Source organism: Rattus norvegicus, chromosome 13, assembly GCF_021556685.1.
Source record: "Rattus norvegicus strain SHRSP/BbbUtx chromosome 13, alternate assembly SHRSP_T2T, whole genome shotgun sequence".
In the NCBI taxonomy this organism is placed as follows: domain Eukaryota; kingdom Metazoa; phylum Chordata; class Mammalia; order Rodentia; family Muridae; genus Rattus; species Rattus norvegicus.
In genome coordinates this window covers 99336850-99353941 of record NC_141546.1, presented here as the reverse complement: position 1 = coordinate 99353941, position 17092 = coordinate 99336850, and the positions used below count along the sequence as shown (strand labels likewise).

General features: G+C 45.1%; 1 protein-coding gene across 6 annotated transcripts in view; it reads right to left on the bottom strand.

The window, feature by feature from the left end:
* The window catches only part of Rab3gap2 (RAB3 GTPase activating non-catalytic protein subunit 2), a 73830-nt gene extending 70457 nt beyond the window's left edge, over positions 1–3373 (bottom strand). For 5 of the 6 annotated variants that reach the window (XR_015635148.1, XR_015635149.1, XM_087580416.1 and 2 more), the window contains exon 1: positions 3139–3373. Coding sequence is in view for 2 of the 6 variants with exons in the window: in XM_087580416.1 (XP_087436542.1) it covers positions 3139–3250 (112 nt within the window). In the remaining 4 variants the exon portion in view is untranslated. The remainder of the gene's footprint in view (positions 1–3138) is intronic. The other variant, NM_001040154.3, reaches the window with a different exon arrangement.
* Positions 3374–17092: the final 13719 nt, after the last annotated feature.

Sequence of the window (17092 nt, the reverse complement as noted above, 5' to 3'; positions counted from 1 at the left end):
CCTGTCAGATCCTACCTACCGGCTCTGCTAACGTCACCTTGCTCTCAGTTGGTTCTGAGAACTGAACCCAGGACCTTGCCACATATGTGCTCTGCCCCTGTATCTCCTAGCTTCACCTTTACTTTATACAATTTTCACTGTAACAGAAGTTTTAAGTCGAAGTTTTTGTGATGCCAAACTGGACGCTTAGTAAAGATAGCTCCGTGGCCCGGGGTCATTCTAAGAAAGTCAAGCACACTATCTGTATAAGAGTTATGGCGTCAACTTTTATCTGTAAACTAAAGCTTCATTTAACACAAGTTAAATTTAATTTCTGAAAGGGGGCTGCTGGTTTTTTACTTCCCAAATGAGTGGATTTCAGCCATAATAATGGCAATAAGTACAAACCGAAGAATCTGATTTAAAAGTGCAATAGTCTATAGACAGAGTCCAAGTTCATTTAGATGCAAGGTGATTGCATTCCCAGCTGGCTAGACTAGGATTGGCTCTGCTCTTCCCTGTATGGCCTTGCTCACAGACAAGTTCACTTTATGTCCTTAATCTGTAGAGTTCTGATTTTTACAGTTTTCCCTGTACCAGGAAAACTATTACAGTCATAATCCACACTTGGCTTTTAATTAAAAACGTACTCTCAGTTTCAAGGCCATATTTTAAGGCTCAAAAGTCACAATAAGTCCTGAGGTACCACATGGACAGTGCAGAGATAGTGACGACACACAATGCTATGTTTGAGAATAAGAGGTTGGAGCAAAGGTTTGCTGTGAGGAGCTGACATTTAAGCTGACACTCAAAAGACGTGAGTAGCACACAGAAATCTGTAAACAACATCCCAGGCCCAGTTAACAGCAAGAGCAAAAGCCTCAGGTTCGAGTAAGCGTGGCTGGGTCTGCATTCCAGCCTTCAAGAGGCTGGACGGGAGAACAGGTTCTAGGACAGCTACCCAGTGCTTGAGTGTGACTCTGTCTCAAAGCCAATGGGCAGAGAGGCAGAAAAGGAAGCAGCAGGAAGTAGACCTCAAGGGTCTTAGAACCCTCACAGGAATTTAGATTTTAAAAGACATTTAGTGTGTGTGTGTGTGTGTGTGTGTGTGTGTGTGTGTGCACTCACCAACACATGCCTGTGCCATGGTGTATGTGCAGGGGTGAGGGGCTTGCAGGAGTCAGTGCCCTCCTTCCATCATATGGGCTCTTCAGATCAAACCTGGGTAGTCGGGCTTGCAAGTAAGTACTATTACCTGCTGAGCTTTCTCACTGGTCCAGAATTATTGATTTTTTTTTTTTTTGGTTCTTTTTTTCAGAGCTGGGGACCGAACCCAGGGCCTTGCACTTCCTAGGCAAGCGCTCTGCCACTGAGCCAAATCCCCAACCCCCAGAATTATTGATTTTTAAGTTAAAGTACAATAAGAACCAGTATGGATTATAAGGAGGAGAATGTGAGAAAATACAAATACACACACACACACACACACACACACACACACACACACCCTAAAGTTTACCAGGACTATTGTTGAAAGCTAATTAGAAGAAGCTAAGAGGGGCCCAGAAGTAGGCCCAGGCTGAGACACGGTGGCCTGGACTGGGATGGTGGCCAACAGTACAGAGATGGGATCCTCTTCTCCACATCCCGTTTCTCACCCCACATCAGTTGTCCTTCACAACCTTCTTCACTATCCGCCTTCCGATTCCTCCAACGCCCTACACCCACACTTCTGGCCACTGTGCCACTAAAAACAGTGCTAGGGTCCCAGTCACTGTCATCTTCCCCACACCAGTGGGCGCTTTCTTAGTCCTATCTGACCTCTGTCACATTTTCAAAACTTCTGACCACCCCTTAGCGGGATCATATCCTCTCCTTCAGCTTCCAAAACATTTCCGTCACCTGGCTTCTCTCTGCTACTCTCTTCCACCTTTCCAAGAACCTTTATCAGACTCTCCAACTTTAGTCTCTAAGGTTATATCTTCTGTAGCAAGTTCAAAACACAATATTTAGCAATCCTATAGACTGAAACCACACTTCACACTTTAAATGAATTAACTAATGAATGTCCTGACTCCCGATGCCATAGCAAGTGTTGGATGTCTCTACTGTGCGAGTTTTACCTGCTCACTTGGACAAACCACAAGCATTTCAGATATGGCTGTCTTTCTCTCTCAACACACATGCCTGCTAAGCCATGTAGCATGTTAGGGCACCCTCGTTCACGTGCGATATTACCAGGGAATCACAGGTCCAACAAGACGGAAACTACCAAATTTAAGTGGCATGTAGCAGCAATGACTGGAACAGACTATTCATTCCTAATTTGATATTTTCAGTCATTTTTCAGACAGACCCAAGCTGACCTTGAGTGTGAGGCCGAATCTTCCTAGTGCCCTGCAATAGCTTCTAAATTGTGAAAGGGAGAGGATTTTTATTACTGGGTTTTATATCACCACTTTGCTATAGTACGAAGTAGCAAAGCTAAGGAGCAAAAATGGTTTTCATATTAAAAATAAAAAAAGCAGCACAAGGTACCCTCTTTCAAAAGGAGAAACAAAGGCGCATATAATAAATCCTCAGGTAATATACAGCATCTAATAACCCAGCCTTGGGATTTATACTCCTGAAGAAGGGCTTGTTAACATTCTTTGATGGTAATAACAGGTGCTGTTTCTCACCTCAATAAACGCCAATTAACTTTCTTAGACCATGTGGCTGTAATTTTTAGAACCTACCCTGGCTTCTCTTCACCTCCTAAGAGGTTACTTTTCTTATTTGGGAGTTTACTCACCACCTTAAAAAGCCCTTCACTTGCCAATCGGCCATTTATTCCGTCAATCCGAATGACAGAAGAGTGATGGAAGAGGGTGGGGATGCTAAGCAGAGCAAAGGCCACAGTCCCAGGGATGGAGTGGGATGGGAGTTGGGGACAAGCACAGGGTAGAGGACTGACATTAGGCAGGGACTGGGGCAGGGGATGCGATCCCGGAGCAGGTGGTGGGCAGAGGGAGAAGACGTGAAGCTGGAACTGGGAAGGAGGGGGTGGGGAACGGTGACAGACAGGCGACAGGACGCGAGACGCAGAAAGCTGAGGCTGAGAGAGACGGGACGCCGAGGGGAAGCTTTCGGCCGCGTCCCGGTCGCCTGGACACTTACTGGGGTCCCTTCTCAGGGCTCCGGGGGTCTCCTCCCGCAGCTGAGGGAATAGGAAGTCGCGCGCGGACTGCAGGTCCTGAAAGGAGCAGAACTGGACGATGGAGCAGGCCATGGCTGCAGGGACCCCGCCTCGCCGGGCTCGTGGTCCCTAGCCACGCCCGGCCCACTCTACCCTACGGCTGACAGCACCGAGACCCGAAAGCTTCAGCCACCCGGGGGGCGGGGACGCCAGACCGGAAGCTGTCAGCACTCCCCGCGGGGCGAGGGTGATGCGCATGCGTAGCCCGCCCCGAAGCTGCGCGTGCGCAGGCCGAGCGGGAGCGGAGGGAGGGTGCAGTCCGGGACATGTGACTCGCGGTGCTGTGGCCGAGAGTCAGACGTGGCGCCTGGCTGCTCTCTTAGGTCCTCGCCCTTACGCGAGCTTGTCCAGTCATTCTGGCCTTCCTCCAAAGGTGATCTAATTGGACTTTGCGGGGGCCATCGAGTCACCCAAACAATCTTGTTGGTGCGCTTCTACGGACACGACCTAGATAGTTCACTGAGGAGGCTGTTTAAGCTGAGTGTGGGCAGGTGCCTGCGAAAATATAGGTGCCTTGAGAATTTCGTATATATTTTTTTTAATGTGCACGACTATTCTCAGCATGCAATATACAACTGAACCTCTCCCCCAACCCCAACCACCCCTCCAAAAAGTCTGCCGCGCCATACCTGTAACCCTCCTTCCTACCTCAGAAGTCTGAGGCAGGTGGATTTCAGGCTGTTGAAGCCACTAACGTGGGCTGCAGTGTGTGTGAGACAGTGTCTTAAGTAACAAAGCTCTGGAAAGCAGCTCCATAAGGGGTCGTATTAATTCCTCCTATTAATTGCCAGGGCACTGTGAGAGCCCGATGTATTAGTATGACTTGCGCTGTATTGGATCATGCGTTTTAATCATCCATTTGCTTTTTCATCCGTTGGTTCAACTGCCCAACAAATATCGGTTAGTGTTTTCTGTACCAGCCACACTCTAAGTACAGGGCTTCAGGACAAAAGAGGACACGCCCCCACAGAACTAAAAAGCTAGTGACTACCACAGGCCAAGTGAAGCAATTACTCAGCTAACTAAAATTGAAAGAATGCTAGGGGAGAAAGAACAACACTGATGGCAGAACGTAACCAGGATGGCTGACCGGATACTTTTCCTTACTTTTTCTTTTTTAATCAGGAAATCACCGTTTTTACTCTTGGAGGACTGGGGTTCTGTTTAACCCCTTATATACCTGATCTTTAGGATGGAATCAAGTCGAGTCCTTGATACATATTTGCTGAAGTATATACACATAAATTAACCTGAGTCTTTCAATTGGATTTGAAAGTACATTTCCATACCTTGTCTCATTAGACTGTCACAAATGTCTTCAAAGAGTCTTGATTCTTTGATTGCTTGAGATAAGGACTATATAGCCCAAGTTAGCCTCAAACTTTCAATCCCCCTCAATGTCCAAGCACTGGGATTATATGTGTGTACTACACCATGATGAACTTCAAAAAAAAGTGTTATCCTAATTTTGTAAATGAAAAAAAAATTGCTCTTTCTCTGATGAAGCTCTTGAAGCCCATTTAACCTACTTTCTAATGTAAATAAAAACAAAAAGGCGGGCTGGAGAAATGACTCAGTGGTTAAGAGCACTGGCTGCTCTTCCAGAAGTCCTGAGTTCAAATTCTAGCAACCACAGGGTGGCTCACAACCATCTGATGCCCTCTTCTGGTGTGTCCGAAGACAGCAAACTCATATATAAAATAAAACTTAAAAAAAACAATAGGCAAAACGGATATTGGTTTCAGTGTTTATGCTAAAGCCTGTGGGTATTCATTTCCTAAAGGAAACAGGTGGGATCCAGTTTCTATTAGGCAGAGGATATTACAGGAATAATTTTTTTTCCCTAGAACTGAGGACCGAACCCAGGGCCTTGAGCTTGCTGGGCAAGTGCTCTACCACTGAGCTGAAGCCCCAACCCCAGAAATAATTTTTAGAGTATCAGATGGGGTATGGACCTTTGTTTTCTGTCAGGCCTGTTGAACACTTGGGCCCAACACTGACACAAATGGTAACTGAGTACCCTGACTGTTACTTTTAATTCCTGCTTCTAAACTGGGGCAACTTTTACAAAATGAGATGACTTTTGTATCACATCAGCTCACCCATAAGATATATGTTGGATAGATTTACTGTAAGGTATTTCAAGTATCGGGGACCTATAATTCTATAATCACAACCGTAGAAAAGGCAGCTGGCTTTCAGGGACCATCTTTTAAAAGGGCATTGGGCTGGAGGGATGGCTTAGCCATTAGGATGCAGAGGTTTCTCCAGCATTCCTGTTGTGACTCACAACCATCTGCAATTCCAGTCCTAGGGGATCCCACACCCTATGCTAAGCTCTTTGGAGAAGAGAAAGGTATGTGGTAGACATACATACATGAAGATAAAACGCTCACACACATAGGATAAAAATAAATAAAAATAAATAAATAAATAAAATCTTCCCTTTTTGAAAACCTGCAATGCTTCCTCAGAACATCACTCGGTCCACGTTCTGATATAATCCAGATCTGATAAGGTTGTCTCTAAAATCCAGCAACGGTGCCAAAATAAAATGAAACTTAAATTGAGGTCTGCAGCTTCACCGATGAACACAGAGAATCTGACACTTCATGGAAAAACACAAAGCCATGGCTTGGGAAGCGTTCCCGTTCCTCTTCGGGTAAACGCATTGAGTGAAGTGGCTGTGCTTGGCTGGTTCTGCTGGCTTTTGTTCTGTCTTGGGGCATTCATATATCTCTCTGTGGCACTCGCTGAATCTCATTTCCGCGCTGGCTGAGCCTCAGACTCGAAGTTCTCTGACTTCCTTCCAAGCGGTGTTGAAAAGCTTCATTCATGACTGTTTTGAGGAACTTCAGACACTCTTCACAGGAATAGCAGTAGGCTCAGGCACTGAGCTCTTCCCTGCTTGCAGTTCTGGTTTATGTGGAGTGGAGCGGGAGTGGGAGGGTGGGGTGGGGGGACTGTGTGTGAGAGTGCCACTAAGTGCTCAGTGTCAGGAAACTTGTAGCTCTTACATATCCCGGCCTGGGATTGAGAGGCAAACAGCAACAAAGAATCAAAAAACAAAAACAATTCTCTGACTCACAAAACAGCGGGCTAGTGGCAGGGACTACTTTAACCATTCTCTAGTGTCTTCCTCCAGGAGTTACAGGACCAATGGTTGAAGTTAGAACAGGAATGGTTAAAGGACCTGGTTAACAGCAGTCTTTCGCCAGTCCCTAATGGCAGCCGGAGGACAAAGGATCCAAGCTGCAGGGTTTGAAGCAAAGTGAGTCACAAAGCAAGGGACTTAGAGTAGGGAGACTGGGTCTGTGTCTGTTCTCCTGCCGGTCAACTTCATGAACTACATGCCACCTCTCTGGGCCCTCTTTTCTTTCTGTCTCTCTTTAATTCTATGTGTGTGTGTGTGTGTGTGTGTGTGTGTGTGTGTGTGTGTGTGTGTGTCTTGCCTGTATGTGCGTGAGTTCCTCACATACATGCAGCGTTCAGCAAGGCCGGAAGATGGTGTCAGAGCTCCCGGAACAGAAGTTTCAAATGGTTGTAGGCCACCCCGTGGGTCCTGGGAATTGAACCTGGGTCCTCCATGATAGTAGGAGAGGCTCATAATCACCGATCCATCTCTTCAGCCTCTGCCGTGGGGGTATCAGGGGATGAGAGCTCTGTCAATCCCAGGAATGGGTAGGTTTTGAGAAGAGACCAGGAAGGGACCTGGAGCTGCTCTAGACCTACCCCAGAGTGAAGGATAGGTGAAAAGGGGAGGGCACAGTGAGGGCACAGCGAGGGCACGGGGACAAAGGAAGACAACTGACTGTATTCCTACTCTTCTGTTGCTGTGGTAAAACACCACAAGCAGAAGCAACTTAAGAAGTTTAGTTTGCTGAGGGACAGTCCATAATCGTGGGGGAGTCATGGCAACAGAATAGAAAGCTGAGAGATCATATCTTCGGCCAGGATTGTGAAGCAGAGAGTAAACTAGAAGTGAGATGGGGCTGTAAATCCTCAAAGCTCACCACCCTCAGTGACATATTTCTCCCAGCTACCCCCACCTCCTAAATATTCCATAACCTCCCCCAAACAGCGGGACCAACTGGGATGTACGCATTCAAACACTGAAGACTACCAGGGACAATAAAGGTAAAAGATGCAGAGGCCTTACCACCCCCAACTCTCCAACTTTGCTGAGGGCAGCTTTGAGGACAGTGAACAGAAACAAGGATGTTCCACAACTGCTTTTGATTCAGCTAACATCTGTGGATGCCTGATTACCCTGTAGAGAGTCCATCCCTGAAAACAGGTGTACAGAGATAACCCTAACAGGAAGCAGGGTGTGATGGGCACGAGCACAAACACACACACACACACACACACACACACACACACACACACACGCAGAATATGTCTTTTTTATTGGATATTTTTTATTTACATTTCAAAAGTTATCCCCTTTCCCTCCACCCACCCACCCACAGCCCCCCTTTCCTGCTTCCTTGCCCTGATATTCCCATACACTGAAAGGTTCAGCCTTGGCAGAACCAAGGGCTTCTCCCATTTGTGCCCAACAAGGCCATCCTCTGCCTCATATGCAGCTGAAGCCATGGGTTTGTCCATGTGTACTCTTTGGGTGATGGTTTAGTCCTTGGGAGCTCTGGTTGGTTGGTATTGTTCTTATGGGGTTGCGAACCTCTTCAGCTCCTTCAATCCATTTTCTAACTCCCAGAAATGTCTTAAAAAGGAAAAAAAAAAGCCACAAGTGTCTGGAAAGATGGTTCAGCAGATAAGAGCAACGCTTGTGCTTTCAGAGGACCTGGTTCAGTTCCCAGGACTCAGTGGCTCTCGAGCGTCTATAACTCCAGTTTCAGAAGTTGTGACACCCTCTTCTGGCCTCCGTGGCCAGTGCACACATGTGGTGCACAGACATAGATGTAGGCAAAACATTCATACACATAAAATTAAAAAATAATACTTTTTAAAAAAGCAAAACAGACATTAGCATGGCGGGCCAAGAGGTAGTGTCGGGTGGGACCGTTAGACCCCATCTTTTTCCTTCAGTGCATTTGGGACTTCTCAAGCAATCTACCGACCCATTCACCCTTGCCCTTATTTTTTCAAAAAATTTTTTAACAAGATAAACATTATGTTACCAAGGTAGTTATGATCCTCCATTTGAAAACGAACCCATTTTCCCATCTTCTGTTGATTGTGTGCAGTCATGTGACTAAGCTCTGGCCAATGAGATGGGAGCACAGAGTTGTTAGGCTGCTGGCTGGGGTCTCCAGGAAGCTCACTTAGAAGAACAGATCGTGGAGGAGTTAGAGAAAGGACTGAAGGAGCTGAAGGGGTTTGCAACCCCATAGGAAGAACAACAATGTCAACCAACCAGGTCCCAGAGCTCCCAGGAACTAAACACCAACCAAAGAGAACACGTGGACAGACCCACAGCTCCAGCCGCATATGTAGCAAAGGATGGCCTTGTCAGACATCAGTGGGAGGAGAGGCCCTTGGTCCTGGGAAGGCTCAATGCCCCAGGGTAGGGGAATGCCAGGGCAGGGAGGCGGGAGTGGGTAGGTGGGGGAGCACCTTCCTAGAAGCAGGGGGAGGGAAGCTTCTGGAGGGGAAACTGGGAAAGGGGATAACATTTGAAATGTAAATAAATAAAATACCCAATAAAAAAACTATAAAGAAATGACTATATTAAAGAAAAAGAACAGATAGGTTGGAAAAACAGGTCTCTCCTTCACCTTCCCTGTTTCCTATCCAGAATATGGTACCATTTCAGTATCCTTTCATGTTTCCATTAGCATATATTAATTATATAATAACATATTACATTAATGAATTTGTATATATTTTGATCATATGGGTTCCCATTACCCTCTCTTGTCTCCTTCCCACCTCAGGTGATCACCTTCCCTTTCCTAAGTAATCCCCCTACCACTGTGCGTGCGTGCATGCGTGCGTGCGTGCGTGCGTGCGTCCTTCCGTCCGTCCCAGTGAGTTGCTTTCAGGAGTGCGGATGACAGATTAACAACGAAACCCTGGGCACTGGGGCGAATCAGAATACAAGAAATTGAATCTCCTCTGTATGGCGGAGCTGTTGTCCCACGCTTGGATGACCACATCTGGATTTCTTACAGATAACAAATAGATCTCCACACGTTTCAGCCTCCGCTGCTTGGAATTTCCTGTGACTAAGGCGGAATCTAATCTTGACGTGACATGGCCGAATTAAAGAGAAAACATTTCCATAAGTCTTAGCTAAACCAAAGCATTTTTATCCCATGGATATTTTTTTTTCTCTAGCATAATTCAGAAAAGGTTAGGTGAATTACTTGGATGCTTCCAACTGTTTAAGTAATTTTGGTTTCATTGGAACATCAAAATATGTTCTAGATAAGTATGGCCAAGAAAGCCAGGTGCTTTTCGGTTTAACCAAAAATAAGACCCATAAAAGATTCTTAATTAAAAGCCCCAGTGTTTGGTGGCTGGATGGTAAATTCTCGTGAACAATTTTCACAATGAGAAATAAAGGGTAGGACAGAAGGAGAAAGTTCTGGAAGGAAAATGAGAAATAAAGGGTAGGACAGAAGGAGAAAGTTCTGGAAGGAAAATGAGAAATAAAGGGTAGGACAGAAGGAGAAAGTTCTGGAAGGAATTGTACTTGAACATGGGACTTCAGGTATGACAATAACCATGGGTTGTGGCTTGCGACTGAAGGCAGCTGAGCAGGACACGTGTATTAATTTGTGACACATGACACTTGTATTTGTACCACGTCTTCACCATCCATTCCTTTGTTAAATGACCTTAGGCTGTTTTCCTGGCTGCTGTGAATGGAGCAGTAATGAGCATTGCTAAGGGAGTGTCAGTGGGGTAGGATGTCTAGTTGTGTGGGCACAGGCTAAGGAGTTGTGTAGCTGCCTCCTATGATAGATTTAGCTTTTAGGATTTGAAGTATTCTCCTTACTGATTTCTTTAGAGGCTGTACCACTTTGTGCTCCTGCAGCATCAGATAAGTTTTTCTTTCTCGATCTGGCTTTCTCACCAGTGCTTGTTGTCTATTTTTCTACTTTCTAATCTTAGCTATCTGATTGGGGTGAGATGAGATCTCAGTTATTTTAATTTACATTTCCTTAGTTAATTACATCATCCTTGCCAGGGATGATGAACTTTCTGAGGCATTTCTTAGCCTTTTATTTCTTCTGCAGAGAACTCTGTTTAGATCCCTAACCCATTTACTACTGGGTCATTGGCTTCCTAAACCCTTTGGGTTTTTGATTGTTCTTTTTCTTTATCATCTGGATCTTAATCCTCTGACATGTATCTGGGAGTATGCGCTCTCATTCTGTGAGTTTCTTCTTTTCTCTCTCTCTCTCTTTTTTTTTTTTTTTTTTTTGTTCTTTTTTTCGGAGCTGGGGACCGAACCCAGGGCCTTGCGGTTCCTAGGCAAGCGCTCTATCACTGAGCTAAATCCCCAACCCCTTCTTCTTCTCTTGATTGGTTGTTTCCTTAGCTGTGCAGAAACCTTTTAGTTGTAGGAGGTCCCCATTACCAGTCGTTGTCTGTAATTCCTTGGCAAGTGGAATCCTGTTCAGGGAGGCCTCCCTACACATGTGTCCCACAGTAATTACCCATGTTTCCTCCCTACACATGTGTCCCACAGGTACTGCCCATGTTTCCTTCTAGTGGATTTAGTGTTTTGAGTTTCAGATTGAGGCCTTTATCCCCTTGGACCTAATCTTTGTTCAGGGTGATAGATATGGATCTATGTTGCATGTAGCTTTTGGCTATCCCACCTAAACACCCAGGAACAGGTTGCACTACCAGCCCTTACCCAGTTTCCCTCGAATCCACAGATAAAACACACACACACACACACACACACACACACACACACACACAGTTGTTCTTTTTCAACTTACCTTCTTGGCACAATTGTTGGGTGCTACTATCTGCAGCCTGGAAAAGCGTGCCTTTAACAATAGTCTTATCTCCACATCGTCCACCTAACCTAAACTTTAGTGGCTAGTCCCTGCTGAACACCCCTGACCATCCGCCTACAGGAGCAAGCGGCCACAGGCCACCACTCTCCTCCCTTCCATCTGTCTTGTTTCTTCCAGGGACCCGGAAGTCCTGATTATTCCTTTCACTCAAACATTGGCCCATGGCTTCTTTACTGACAGACAAAGAACCAATTTGGGAAGAGGACAGCGTCAGAACCACCCCTACAGGTCTAATTTCATTCTTCTGAATGTCAACAGCATTTTCCAGACACCATGTGTTGAAGGCACTGTGTTTTGCTTGGCATGGTTTTTGACGCTTTGTCAGTTATCGGAGGGCTATAATCATGAGTACTCATATTTGGGTCTTCTATTCTGGTCCACTGGCCCACATGTCTGTGCCGGTACCATACTGTTTTTATCAGTATAGCTCTCAATACATCTTTAAGTCGGAAACAGCAATCTGTCCAATATCATTCTTTTTACTCAAGATCGGGCATCTGGGGTATTTTCTGGGCACCCAGACTTGCATATAACCACACACAGACACATACATGTAATGGAAATAAAACAGAATAAACCCTTAACAGCAACTTTCCAAAAAAAAGCCAAGCATAGTGGTGAACATCCTTTATTCCTGCATTCATCAGGCAGAAGCAGGTGGATCTCTGTGAGCTGTGGGCTAGCCTGGCCTACATAGCAAGTTCCAAGCTAGCCAGGGCTAAAATACAATGAGATCCTGTTAAAACAAACAAAAGAAAAAAACCCAAACAAACAAACAAAAAACTTAAGGGTACCTATCAGGGCAGGGAAATTTTATTAGATTTAAAAACACACACGCATGTGCACACGCATACACACACAAACACAAAAACAGAGAGAGAAAGAGAGAGAGAGAGAGAGAGAGAGAGAGAGAGAGAGAGAGAGAGAGAGAGAGCTGGGTCTTGCCAGCTGATCTTAGCTAGTTTGTGAGACAGGAGGAGGGTGCAGAAGACACATCGTGACCTAACACTAAGGAGACAACAGCAACTGGTGTGAACAAGAAGCAGCAGCTGATGTGAACAGGAAGCAGCAGCTGGTGTGAACAGGAAGCAGCAGCTGGTGTGAACAGGAAGCAGCAGCTGGTGTGAACAGGAAGCAGCAGCTGGTGTGAACAGGAAGCAGCAGCTGGTGTGAACAGGAAGCAGCAGCTGGTGTGAACAGGAAGCAGCAGCTGGTGTGAACAGGAAGCAGCAGCTGGTGTGAACAGGAAGCAGCAGCTGGTGTGAACAGGAAGCAGCAGCTGGTGTGAACAGGAAGCAGCAGCTGGTGTGAACAGGAAGCAGCAGCTGGTGTGAACAAGAAGCTCAGCTATTTTAGAATCTGAAGTGTGAAACTGGGGGTGGGGGTTGGGCTCAGGACAGTGGCCTCATCTCCTTTAGGAATTTAGGACTCATTAGGATTGCTCAGTCTGCTTAAAGGCGAGAAATGTCTCCTTTCATATGTTTTCCCCATTACCTTCATTAAAGCCACCATGCACACCTCGAGATCGCAGCCTGCCTGTGTGAGGGGACCAGGGTTTGCAGTCCGGAGCAGCTGGTAAGTACTCCTCTGCCCTAGGGGTCTCTGATCTGTTTGTGATGTAGATCCATGTTGAATCTTAACGTCTGTCCTCACCAAGACGTTCACAGTTAAATTAATTCCGAAGCTGAGGACGTTGCCCTTAGTGGATTCTTCCGAGTGTTCCCACGCCAGCCTTCCAATTTCCCCTCTCACTGACTGACATCTAGTGAGCAAGTGTTTTTGCCCTCCTGGATTCAGTCTCTTCCTTCCCCACAATGGAGTCAGGGACAACTGTCTTGCTAGTAGCCAATAAGGTGATGAGACTTTGCATTTGAAACGGCTGACTACTGAACTACACTTCCTGGCCCATTTTCCTATCTTTCTTGTGCCTAAATCAAAAAAGCCCGTGGAAAACTTAAATAAACCTCCAGGTTTCAGATCAGCACAAAACAGGAACGTTCTAAAGTGATTTCTGACCATCTGTTAAGTTTCTGTTTTCACACTCAAAATCTCATCACGAATCTTTCAAAAGCCAGCTGAAATATCTTTGGAATTTTTTTTCTAATTTCCAAATTCACCTTTCGAAAAATCTGATCTCGCCCCGCCCCCTGCTCCCGCCCCCAACCCCGCCCAGGAGAATGAGTCAGCCAGGATCTCTCTTTGAGAGTAACAACTTGTCTTTTGGGTTGTTTGCATTCCTGTCTCCCCCACTAGATGGCGATGTTCTCAAGGGCAGGGAGGACGATCTTTTGCCTCTGTGAAATTCATTCATTTTACACATTTAAGCAAGCAAACAACAACAAAACCAAGACAAAACAAAACCTACTAGGCACTAGGACCTTATGACTAACCACGTGGTTCATTTCCAGCACACACACACACGGGTGTACGGGTGTGAGAGGCGCAGACAGACAGACAGACAATACTTTGACCTTAGTTTCTTATCAGGAGGCCTGATCCCCAAGCTCAGCCCCAGAAATTCAAGCCCATCCTTGACTACATATTGGATTTGAGATCGACGTAGAATATATTTTTCTTCCCCAAAGCAACCGACATCTTACAGATTTCTGGGAAGAGTTAATTGAGAATGATTCTAGGTGCTGGTGAGATAAGTCAGTGAGTAAGAATGGTTTCCGCCAAGCTTGATGACTTGAATTGAATCCCCAGTGCCCTGCATGCTGGAAGAGAGGAACAGGGGCGGGGTAGGGAGGGAGGCAAGGGACAAATCACATCCTTCAAAGTCACCTCACCCCACATCTCACCCTACTTCCTATATTCAGATCCCACTTCCTACAGTTAACATTACCTGCGGGCGCCCCCATGGGCTGGGCACCAAGCTTTCACTATAGGAGACTTTGGGGGCATTCAAGGTGCAAACTAAAAATGGCTCCTTAAGGTCAGCAATGTAAAGCTTAAATTACAACACTGTGTTGTTACCAGTCGCTGTGACTCATATCTTAACTGTCCCCAACCCAACAGTGTCCAGCGGCTGATCTTTGGGAGGCTCTGACATCATAAATAGACTAATCTGTTGATGGATTAATAACTTATTGGTCTATGGGGGGGGGCTGGTGATGGAGCAACGGGAAGTGTGGTCTAGTTGAAGGAGAGGGTCTCTGAAGCACGGCCTCAACTTGGTTTTGTCTCCAGTCCCTTTCCTGGCACCGTGAGGTGCATGATACTACTCCTGGCTTTATATATTTTCTTTTCTTTCTTTCTACATCATATCCCCACTCCCCACCCCCAGATTTTAAGGACAGAATCTGTGTGTAGACCTGGGAACTCGCTGCCTGCCTCTGCCTTCTGAGTGCACCACCACCGCCCGGCCATGTTTCCTTAACACATAGCTCTCACCAGTGTCTTAAGTGACTTTTAGCTGCACCGGCCTTTTTTTTTTTTAATATAAACCTGATCCCGTTCTGAACAGTATTTAATTCCTGGCCGACTCACTAAGCTTTATTCTTAGCACAAAATAGCAGTGAATTACGTACCTACCCACTATTTGAAAGGGAAAAAGGGTTACCTGTTGTGCTCAAAGAATGGGTGCTGAGAGAGTCTGCCTAACAGCGGTTAATGTCTGATGTTACTTCCACTTAGGACAACACAGAATGGATATAGAATTTATGTGCAGAAAGGAGCCGTCCACATTTTGCTTTATGAAGTCTTGTGAAACCAAGCTGGTAACTGACTGAACCACACCCCAGTGGTGGCTGCCACTGCTTAGTGCTCTCTTTTGTCTGTTCTGCTCCTTCTCTCCCACTTCCTTTCTGCGCACTAATTATATGCTTGATGTTTACCTGACATCTCGCAATAGGTAGGCTTAGCACAGCTCAGCCATTCTAACTAAGCCAAATCCTCTAGAATAAACTTTCCCCTTGGAGAAAGATATTTTTATAAACTATGATAACAGGCTCCACAAAACGGCAAAAATCTCTTATTTCGAGATTTTGTTTTCAAAGAAATTAAATTTCAAAAGTGCTGGGATGTTAAGTAATGAATAAAATAAAGGGATTAATAATTCATTCATGTATTAATAAATATTTCAGTACTAAATGGAGCCCTGGTAAATGCACATTAATATCTTAGTAAGTGAAATTCTTTAAATGTTTTCTATATTTTTAATTTAATGTATTTAGTATTGACCATGGATCTATAGATAAGAGGTTTAACAAAAGTCACTAATGAATATGAAAAAAAAACCTTTGAGAAGTTTTAATGCATGAACATATTCATACTGTAAGATGTTTAAAGGCAAAGATCAATCACATCCTAAATGTGAGTGCTTTTTACTAATTAGGATTCCTCTTCCCTGAGATTTGCTAAGAAGCAGGCAGACGCTCGTTAAGAGAAGCAGTGCTGTTCAATGAAGCTGTAGTTTCTCATTATATTTCCCTGAAATGTCCTTAAACATTGCTTTTAACTCATTCAAATTTTATCATTTCAATACTAGCCATGAATTTTGGGATTCTGTGCGTGCGTGTGCGTGTGTGTGTGTGTGTGTGTGTGTGTGTGTGTTTGTGTGTGTCCCTTTTTATATATTTATTTTTTGTTTATTGATGTTTTGAATATTTTAAAACAATTATTCACTGTGTGGATGTGTGTGCAAGCACGTGCCAGGGGTTGTATGGAGGTCAGAGGACAGACAGACACCCTGTGGGCTTTGTTTCTCTCCTACTATCACATGGGTCCAAAGATGACTTAGTCTCAAGCACCTTTACCCTCTCAGCTGTGTTGCTGTCTACTTAATTTTCTTTGTCAAAGGATTGCACTGTGCAGCCCAGGCCTCCCTTGAACTCACAAACCTCCCTCTCAAGCCTCCAGAGCGCTAGGGTAACAGGTGTGCACCAGCACCTGACCACAGTGCACCTTGCTTTTATTGTACAAAACAAAGACCGAGTTAGAACAGAGGCCCGAGGTCATACCTTGCTCAGTCGTCGCACCAGTGACATCGCAGACAAACTCACAGGCACCGAGAGCACCTGTGGCCATCTGCTTCACATGTACCCTGCAGAAGATGACCTCAAGAAACACCGTGTCCTGAAGCGCCTTTGACATCTTTGTGCCAATAATGCTGTCCTGTCCTCACACTGTAGATGTCAGTGCCACTCAGGCCAGTTGTGAGGATCAGAAACACCACTGAACATTGCTAAAAGTCCCTGCAGAGCACAAGGTCACCTCCCAAGGGCTATCAGTTCTACAGTAACATTTTCTTTTATTCACTTACTTACAAACTCACCCATCCACTGTCTTACTATTTATTCATTCATTCATTCACTCACTCACTCACTAACTCACCCATCCACTGTCTTACTATTCATTCATTCATTCATTCATTCACTCACTCACTCACTAACTCACCCATCCACTGTCTTATCTATTCATTCATTCATTCATTCACTCACTCACTCACTCACTAACTCACCCATCCACTGTCTTACTATTCATTCATTCATTCATTCATTCATTCACTCACTCACTAACTCACCCATCCACTGTCTTATCTATTCATTCATTCATTCATTCACTCACTCACTCACTAACTCACCCATCCACTGTCTTACTATTCATTCATTCACTCACTAACTCACCCATCCACTGTCTTATCTATTCATTCATTCATTCATTCATTCACTCACTCACTAACTCACCCATCCACTGTCTTATCTATTCATTCATTCATTCATTCATTCACTCACTCACTCACTAACTCACCCATCCACTCTTATCTATTCATTCATTCACTTACTAACTCACCCATCCACTGACTCACTTATTCATTCATTCCATTATGAAGCATCAGAACCAGCTTATTCCCTCTTTCACTGCACCTTCA